At 26.4% G+C, this 10,455-nt stretch overlaps 3 protein-coding genes across 3 annotated transcripts; 1 reads left to right on the forward strand and 2 right to left on the reverse strand.

Annotated features, from left to right (window-relative positions):
* Positions 1-465: 465 nt before the first annotated feature.
* On the reverse strand, positions 466-678 carry OCT59_027227 (uncharacterized protein; the record flags this gene model as incomplete). Its single annotated transcript, XM_066136817.1, has 1 exon — positions 466-678. One exon carries the CDS (start codon positions 676-678, stop codon positions 466-468), a length of 213 nt encoding a protein of 70 aa, XP_065993268.1.
* Positions 679-2,293: 1,615 nt separating this feature from the next.
* OCT59_027228 (uncharacterized protein) lies at positions 2,294-3,745 on the forward strand (the record flags this gene model as incomplete). The annotated part of the gene is made up of 1 exon (XM_066136819.1): positions 2,294-3,745. One exon carries the CDS (start codon positions 2,294-2,296, stop codon positions 3,743-3,745), a length of 1,452 nt encoding a protein of 483 aa, XP_065993269.1.
* Positions 3,746-6,242: 2,497 nt separating this feature from the next.
* Positions 6,243-9,078, reverse strand: OCT59_027229 (uncharacterized protein; the record flags this gene model as incomplete). Its single annotated transcript, XM_066136820.1, has 8 exons — positions 6,243-6,265; positions 6,341-6,405; positions 6,489-6,584; positions 6,668-6,763; positions 6,846-6,888; positions 6,977-7,620; positions 7,688-7,890; positions 7,969-9,078. 8 exons carry the CDS (start codon positions 9,076-9,078, stop codon positions 6,243-6,245), a joined length of 2,280 nt encoding a protein of 759 aa, XP_065993270.1.
* Positions 9,079-10,455: the final 1,377 nt, after the last annotated feature.

The raw sequence follows: 10,455 nt of genomic DNA on the forward strand, positions 1-10,455 counted from the left end.
CCTTCGGCCGATCATTTATCCAATCCTAGTAAAATTTTACTTATTCCTAATTAGCCAGGAGATAAGTAATACGAATCACCTAATATTTAAATAAAAAAGCTAAATATAATGTATTGATTCTTAACCTACCCGTTAGGAATTATACGTTGCAAGAAGCGCAGTTCTAAAATTTATAAACATGTTTGTATTTTATTAGTGTTATAAAAATTTATACATCATAAATGATTCTAACGTTAACGCCAACGCATTACATCAATAAAGGTAACTATCTAAAAAAATAAAAAATAAAATAAGATCATATCTTATATAACGTTAAAATTTGCTAAATTATCGTATATTCACCCGTCAATTTCACTATCGCTATCTTCTCGAGCACCTTGAATTTGCGCGACACGTTTCTTATTTTCATTATAATATCTCCATCTTTTTCTTTCCCTAATACTTTTCTTTTGATTACCATTAATTTCATTCAAAACTTTTATTCTGGTCGTTCGTAAGCGGATCCGTAAGATTCTCCCTAGTATCATAATATTGTTCGTCTACAGACTTTTCTGATACTTTATTGTTCAGTTGCGTCTTGATGATCCGTGGCTTAAAGCCTCCATTTTTTCTAATCAATTCGTCTTGGCTTTTCAATTGTAGCCCTGATCCAATATCGGCATTCATCCCCTTCATCATATCATTTTTGTTGTTAAAATATATTAGGATATATTTAATTTTGTTGACCCTAATAATTTTTCCGAAAAATCCTCCATATTTCTTAATATTTTCTTTGATAATTACACTATTTAATACTTCACTTCCTGTAGTAATTTTTTTTAATGCTTACTAACTATATTTTCCTTTTAATTCCTGTGTCATTAAATCAGAGTCAAACATGATGAAAAAATATTGATGACTATTCCTAAAAATTGTGATATTAGCTCCACCTCGTGCATAAGTATTTTCATACTCTTTGGTAAAACGAAGTCTTGTCTTGACCGTCTTATATTTATAAATCGTTTGACTGTTATTTTTCCACATAGCCTACATCTCTTATATATTCATATATTTCTTCGTCCGACCAGTACCAAGGAAAATCGTAAAATGTCATATCACGTGATTTATCGGAATATTTACTGGACTTTTTCTTTCTTTGACCTGAGATATCCTTGTCTTTTTTGTGAAAAAAACTCTTGTTCCTTCTTCTCTAGCTCCTTAATTTTTTCGGTAATTATTCTGACTTCTCCTTTTTCTAATTTTATTCGTTCTTTAACTGTTACATCAACTTCTAATTCTCTAACACGATTTTCCAATTCTCCCTTACACTTTATGATTTCCTCATCTTTACTCGATATTATTCGTTCCTTGTTGGTTACTTCATTTCCAAATTGTCTTCCAGCTCACGTGATATTGTATCTTTGCTGCGCTCGCTTTGAAGAAACGAATATTTTTTTTTCAAGAAACTTCGTAAATTTTTTTCTAATAAAAGTTCAACTCGTCCTTATTATAAATAATATGAGGAAGTCTTCTGAATTTTAATACATAGTCCTTTTTTATTATTGTTAGTTTTATCATACTTTTTAAATGTTCGTTTAACCAAAGTCTTATACTCGTTGGGCAAATTTATTTTATGTACTTTGTATACTTGTGTCATATCAAAATCCCAAACTCTGTATAAAAATCCTCTATAAATTTGTTAACCGCTTTTTCCCGCACTAAAACCATGTTTTCTGACATATTTGTATATGGTTTAATAAAATATTTTGTTTTTTTATAATATATTTTCTTCCATTAAAATTTTGGTACGAAAGAGCGTCATGATTAAACTAACAAGGATTATTAGGATCAGTATCGAAATTGATTAAATGATTAATCAGATCTTGATCTTGGTATAAAATAATAAAATATAAAACGCAATGTGCAAAACTTATTATAATAAGAAATAAAACTAATAAAAACAAATGATCTGTTTTGCAATATTCAAAATAAATACCAAAAGATTCAAATGCTCTAAAAAATAACAAAAATCTAATATCTAAAAAATAGAGGTCATTTAGGTTTACCTTTACATTTATTTAAACTTTTGAAAAGGGAAATTCACAAAAAATGAAATAAAAGATATTCACGTGGGAATAAAACAGTGAAAATAGACTAAACCTAATACTTACATATGTGTGTAAAATTTTGTGGTCACGAGTGACTCACCAAATAAAATCATTTTAGATTATCTATCGCGCTCATCTTTTTTTTCTCCAACTCGCAATTGAATAAATTTTCTTTCTTACACCTGTCTAAAAAAAACTAAAAAAAAATGAACATTGACAGAGACGTACTTTATTTAATAACAAAAATTTTGCAAAATGACAGTGTATCACTTTATTCATTTCTTTTAGTTAACAAAATTTGGTGTGAGGTAGCAGTACCAGTATTATGGGAAATTCCTGGAAGAATTCCTTTAACTAAGAAAGCAGAGAGTATAATATTCAACGTTATACTTTCACATTCATCAGAAGACTCAAGAGATATCTTGAAGAAACAAGGAATCGACGATCTTTTCGCAGGAGCTTATCGACCACCTTCATTTAATTACATTAATTTCTGGAGACATTTAGATTTACAACTTTTAAAGGATATGATCAATTTAAGAAATGTCAAAGAATCAAACATTGATATTATAATAAATGAATTATTAAAATTATTTATTAACAAAAATACTAAATTTCTTTCGCTTTTTATTCCATATAATTTTAAATATCAATTACATAGTATTTCATGGGCTGAACAATGCTTTTCAATTCTTAAATTCCTTCATTGTGATGATTGGGATAAAAATATTATGGAAGGATTAGCTATAATAGCTAAATCAATTAATAAACTCATATTACATACTGTATATCTTGATAATGATGACATTCCTGGAAGCTTAATATTAATTGAAAATCAAAAGAATTTGAACGAAATTCAAATTGAATGTCGTGATTTTATAGAATTCAAAATTTTTGAAAAATCACTAATTAAAAAAGCAGATACTATTCAACATCTACGAATAAATAGGAATCCTGGTGATGAATTTCTTTCATATTTTGTAAATTTAAGTAGTTTAAAAATAGGCAGGTATGATTATGCTGTAAAGAAAACAAATTGGTGTCATTTGGAGAGAGTATCTTCACCTGGTTTAAAAGTTTTAATAGCCAATATTGAATCACATCAAAATTTAGATAGAATGATTAAAACTAAAAATGGTCATCTTCATGAAATCACTCTTACTCATAGTGGTATTGTTAGTGATGCTGATTATAATAGAAGACTTATTCGAGCAATTTATCAGAATTGTCCAAATCTTAGATATCTTAGTATGCCAATTAAAGAACAAAATATTCCTGAATTTGAAAGGTTATTAATTAATTGTCAAAATTTAAATGGATTAATTTTTGAGTATGAAATGCATTTTAAATATAAGAGTTTATTTGAAATATTAATTAGATCATCGCCAATAAGTTTGTATAAATTTAAAATTTATTTTAATCGGAAATTTGGACCCAAATTTAAATTATTAAAATCATTTTTTGATAATTGGAAAGATAGACATCCTATGATATTACAAATCAATATGTTTAATTTTGATGATTATCGAGAGATGGATAAATTGAAAGAGCTGGTTAAAAAATATGAAGTAAAAGGAATAGTTCAAAGATGTGACTTTAATTGCTTTCATGATTATGATGAATTTGATTGGATTCGAAAAAAAACAGATGTTTATTAACCACAAGTATCTGATTATATATAGAAATATCTTATATGTGATTATATATATATATATAGGCTTTATTAATTATAAATAAACACAATATTTTTATATGAAAAAAAAAAAGGTTATTAAGATGATGTAATTTTTATTTTATGATCTATATTAATAATCATGTTTACAATTATTAAGAAAGAATATTGACATTTAGAGAATAATGACAACATTCACTTTATTGTCTAAACTTTAGAAATTGTTTGATATCCTTCGTAAGAATTAATTTATCTTGTGTTTGCTCTGTCAAAACAAATTAACACCCTGAAATTTAAACATTTGTCATAATCTTTGTTCATAGATAGCGAAAAATGTTGATTAAATCTGATATATAGCAAGTATATAACCGTAAATTGTTGGTATGTGCGATATACTATGTTTATCAAAATTTAGTATAGCCTATATAATAAGTGATTATTTAGGTACACAAATAATAAATACATTTGCTTAAGATTCGCTTAGCATTTGCCTTACTTTAAACATGTCAACTTTAACCCCTATACACTCTACTTCCACTACTTATTTTGATTTATAAGTATTATCAACTTAGATTAATTTATCCCAAACTTTAACACAATGTTGCATTTTTTCATCTTATGTCTTTAAACAGCTTGTTTTAATTTTTATTAAAAATTTCATAATAAACAATCATTAACTAAATCTTTATAGGATACCAATTTATTACTACTTGTGCAACATTATCATAAAGAATAGGTTCTGTTGATCATATGGAAGCAGCTAGAACCCTTTACATTAAAAATTAAACAAGGAGAATAATTTTGAAATATTGCTTTGATAATTTATATCGAAAGTGATCTGGCAGATTAGCTCATCGTTTTCATCTAAATAAACTTTTTAATATTTTCTTATTTTTATTATAAAGTATGCCAAAACTTTCCAAGCAAGGACAGCATCTACATCAGATAACTTTGAATCGACAAAAAATACAAACTTAATGCAATTATAGCGAAATAGATGAAGTAACACTCACTCACGTACGAAATATTTTTCTAACGAAATACGTACGCACAGAACAAAGAAAAATTGTACAATAGCTGAGAAAGATATAGGTCTATTTAGAGAAGATCAGGCAAAAGAAATATTCAATAATTTAATTACAAATTATACGTAGTTTTCATATATTTATATGTATTAATTCTATTAATGAAACTAGAGGATAAAAATCCAGTGATACTGCTCCCTTGAATGCAAAACGTTTCTTTATTCTATTACTTGGGAATGGTATTTTGCGTCTGATATTCTTTACTGAAATTTGCTCAGCCATATTGGGTACGGATATCATGTTCAATTTTAACAATCTGTAAATCAAATGGCTTTGAGGAAAGTTTCATTTTACAATTATGCAATTCCTGTATCTTTAATGAAAGTTCAGATTTTAAGATACGTATTTCTGTTATTTTTAAAGTTAAAATAGAATCTAATTCCTTTAATCTCAAATTAAGAACGCTTATTTCTTTTCACTAACAATTGAACAATTCGCCCATACATATATGTGATGCGGTAGATTGTATTTCAAGAATATTGTAGCTTAAGACTTTCCAACTTTGTCGTTAGACTCTGAATTCATTGTATAGGTACCCTTCAGGTATACTATCTGTTACTCAAGAATCATAACATCTTTTGCATCAGTTAGTAATTGTTTTACCTCTTTACTTAATTTCTTTGAAGAGCTAATAATTTGCTCTAATTCATTCCACAATTGCAAATTTTCGTTTGCAAGCTTATTACATGTATCACATAGTTCTTCACATTATTCAAATACTGTAGATAGAGGCCATTGTCTATAGCGAATTCTACGTAAATCATGTGTTTATTACATATCACATAATTGTGATTTTGTAATTATAATAAATTAAACTTTTATTATGTACTGTATGATGTATTTCCACTTCCAATCAAGGTCCACATAAATCTGGTCCAAGGAAAAAAACTTCTCAAAAGACTCGATTTTACCAGTTTATGAACATTTCCTTATTTCAAAAAGCTAGTCCTGGATCGGTATTCTTTGGAATAGTCAAAGAAATAGTAATTCATTTAAGCAAAATGTTTAATATCTTAAATATTAATTTCTTTTGAATATTGAAATAATTTTTTATGTAATTACGTCATTATTACAAAAATGTGGTATGTGATAATCATGATTTACTCAAGACGTACTGTTCACATGACTCCTTGAAATGTCTTTACTTCTGTTTTTTATTGTAGAAAGTGTGTAACGTGAACATCGGAAAATGACACGTGCAATGTTAAACATCAGAACTTTAATTTTACTCTAAATGAATATAAAATTCGAAGTATTGATTGCATAAATTTATAATTTATTAGATGTTAAATTGATAGTTAAATGTTTACAATATTGAATATCAATGTGAAATAAGTATGAAATAAAATATTCAAGAATGAAAAAAATATTGATTTCCCAATCTAACTTTCTTTATTATTACTCAATTTTAATGTGTTTTCCTAATTTTAAATTTTAAAAAAAAAATGAATAAAGTGTAAACAAATATAAAAAGAACTTTTTCAATAAATACTTACCATTATTTTCATGAGAATTTATATTTAATTCTTCAATATTTCTCTTAGTTACAAGTACGTTTGCTCTATTGATATAAATTATATTTAATTAAAGATTTGAATTGTTAAATTTTTAAAAAAATCCTAAAAGTTCTTAATTTTTAATTACCTTTCAATATCAATGTCAAACTCAAGTTCTTTTGAAGTGTAATCTATAGCATGAGAATTTATATTTAATTCTTCAATAGTTCTAACTACGTTTGATCTATTGATATAAATGATATTTAATTAAAGATTTGAATTGTTAAATTTTTTAAAAAATCCTAAAAGTCCTTAATTTTTAATTACCTTTCAATATCAATGTCAAACTCAAGTTCTTTTGAAGTGTAATCTATAGCATGAGAATTTATATTTAATTCTTCAATAGTTCTAACTACGTTTGATCTATTGATATAAATTATATTTAATTAAAGATTTGAATTGTTAAATTTTTAAAAAATCCTAAAAATCCTCAATTTTTAATTACCTTTCAATATCAATGTCAAACTCAAGTTCTTTTGAAGTATAATCTATAAAATGAAATTAAATATTATTCATTAACTGTTAGTATTTTACATATTTTACATTTATTGCATTTATATGCTTTTTAATACATACCTTTAGAGGGATTGATAGATGAACATTTAGAAATTATAGAACTTAATGGTCTACTTGTAAAAATAGCATCTGGGTGAGGTTTTTCGCTAAACTCGGGACCAAGCTGTCTTAAATTTATTAATTTTTTTCTTTTTGATTCAGCTTGATCAAATACTTCATTATGCTTTTTTCTAAAATACCAACTACCAAAAGTATTGCGAACTTTCTTTATGGATGGTCTTTTTTTAGGGTCAGGGTCCCAACAACTTTTCATTAAATTTGCATAACATTCTGGCGTATCTTCTGTAATTACAGGTCGTTCTCCATCAAGAATTTTATAAATAAGATTATGATCATGTTTAACATTAGCAAAAGGTTTACAACCTGTTGTAAGTTCCCACATAATCATGCCCATACTATAAACGTCAGTTATTTTAGAAAATGAAGACCCATTAAATATTTCTGGTGCAATATAAGGAATCACTCCATATATTTCATTATTTGATGATGTATTATTTGCATGTTGTGATAATCCTAAATCTCCAATTTTCCATTGATGTTTTTCATCATAATTTGGTTCATAACCAGGTGAAGCAAAATCAAATAATATGTTTCCGCTATGAAAATCTCGGTGTATATAATTTGCTTTATGAATAGTTTCAAGTCTAAAAAAAAATAATAATAAATCAGTAATCATCTTAAGTAATTGTAATAAATACATAATATAAATACCCTTCTGAAATTTGCCATAAAATAATTAATTTTTCTTTATTCCACGTAATATCTGCAAAACGTTTTTGTAAAAAGTTGTGCAAATCTCCTTCTTTTGCATATTCCATAACTAGTATGTAACCCTCCAATTCGGGGTCTCTTGTAAAACCATAAGTTTTAACAATATGATGCTTGATTTGATAACAATATTGATTTGATTTTAACTATAAAATTCATGATAATAAATTAGGTTATTTATAAAACATTAATACAGTAGCAAGTGTAAATGTATGATTATTCACCTCATTTAAAAAATATTTGTCGATATCTTTAGAATTCATAAATCTTTTTAGAATGACGGTTTCATTACTACTTCTATACCCTCTATCAGATAAACCACCATCTAACCAAGTCGCTTGATATATAGTACCATATCCTCCTTGTGCTATTTCATTTATATTTGTAAATTGAGAATACGATATCCATTCCATTGATTGTTTAACAACTTGATAAATAGATTTACATATAGTATATGGACAAAAATATTTATCAATATTTTTTACTTTATCAACAAATTCGGTTATTTTTAAACTTTCGTAAATATTAATTCTCGAATTGGAAAGAAAATCATCTAAATCACTATTTCCGATGCTAATTTTTGTGTTATCAAAATCAATAGATGATACTCTTTTGCATTTTTTACATTGAGATTGAATTGTAGGTCCAAAAATGACATTTGTTGTTAGACAATATCTGCATCCAGTATAAAATATAAGACAATTCGTACAATACTTTTGACAGTCTGATATAAATGTTAAGGTTTTTTTACAAGCTTCACAATATGATTTATTATGCCACCATGGTAAATAAATAATTGGAATAGATTTTTCGGTTAAAGTTGATTTTACACATCCGGAAGAAATTAAATAACAATTAGAACATAATTTGAATCGTTCCATTTCATTTATATTTTTTCCTTTATATAATGATTTTCCACATAGTCTGCAATTTTTTTCACTCTCAATCGTATTTTCATATAAATTACGATATTTGGATTTATAAGAATATCGCACAGGAATTTGTTTAAAATATAATATTTCCAAGCAATTTCTACAGCATTCTTGAATATTTTGTGGTTCATACGTTTCACTTCTTTCATTCTCACAACATTTCAAGTTTTCTATATATAAATTTAGGTCTAAGTAAATATTATTATATTTTATATCGGTGATATAACATGATGCACATTTTTTGCAATATTTTTGCCTACAAAAAATCGTCTTAATATATTCTTCTCCACAATAAATACACTTCTTATCACTCTCATTAAATGAAACAAACAAGATCTTTATTGGGCTAGATTTTAATTTTGGCGTTAGGTCAAAAGAATATTCATCATCTGTATTTTCCATTTTATTATGTTTATAAATAAATATTGAAAATTTTTAGTTTTAGTAGACGATAAATTATTTCAAGGAGTTGAAAATGTAAAACTTTCTGTTGCACGTTATGGAAAAGTATTCTGGAATTTTTTCATATGCATGGAAATTCGTTTTGTAATTGACCGTTTTAATATGAGAAGACTCCTGTCAATCCCCCTTATTTTTTTTTTTTTAAGGTAGGAGGTTTAGTGGTCAAACTGCAAAATTACCAAATTCGTTATTTTCTAGATTTTCCTATAAACATTTATTGATTTCAGATCATCTATAATTTTCCATGTGTTTACGCTGATCCGTCAATGATCTTATTCGCTACTAGTACGAATTTGCAAATCCAGTTGATCAAAATGTGGTACTGTTGCCTTGACGCAGATCGTAGAGTAAGTACATTTATCATAGTGATTATTTTATTAGACACTAATGACTGGATATTGATCAAATGAACCAAATGAACCTGTGACCAGAATTTTTCGTGATCACCATCGTGATCACTATCGTGACACCATTTTTACTCCCTATTATTAATGAATGTTACACCACACAAATTGTGCGTCGATACCGGAAATTAACATTCCGAAATTATTAAAATGTGATACATTAATACTTTCCCTTCGTTTACATTATGTCATATTCAAAAATATTTTCAGATTTACCCGAATTAATATATGAAATTATAAAATATTTTAGGAATGATTTTTCAACATTACATTCATGTATTTTAGTTAATAGATTATGGTGTCGTTTAGCAATTCCATTATTATGAGAAAATCCATTTTCAATTCCTGCACAAAATTATAAATTTATTGCACAAAAGGTTAATTATTTATCAAATCACGTATTTTATTTAATAACAACAATAATAATATACATAAATATAATGTTATTTGTTTGGTCGATGCAATTTAAACAAAGAAAAAAAAATGCTGCTGCACGTTAAAATAAAATAAGCTAGTGTATAATAAAATAAATTTTAGTAAAGATAATAAAATCTAAGATAAAATAGAAGAAAGATTTTCAAATGTCAACCGTTAAATAAAGTTTTTTTCGTTGTACGGGGTGACTGATAATTTTTCCTTTCTTAAAATAGTCTTAGCTTGTCTTGAAAAAGATTTTCTCATGCGCCTTCACCTTATTCAAACAATGTCATCTATATGTGCATAATTATTCAGAATGTGTTCCAGGTTTTTCTTGTGGCATAACACTTTCAAAAATCAGAATAAATATTTTTTAAAATAAAGCTTTATAATCCCATATCAGACTCAATTTGTTTAGTGATAATAATATCATCGTTGCCGATCATTTTAAGGTGGAAAATCAAATAAGGAATGACAAAGATGCGAACCGGATATT

This window comes from Rhizophagus irregularis, chromosome 7, assembly GCF_026210795.1.
Source record: "Rhizophagus irregularis chromosome 7, complete sequence".
Classification (NCBI taxonomy): Eukaryota; Fungi; Glomeromycota; class Glomeromycetes; order Glomerales; family Glomeraceae; genus Rhizophagus; species Rhizophagus irregularis.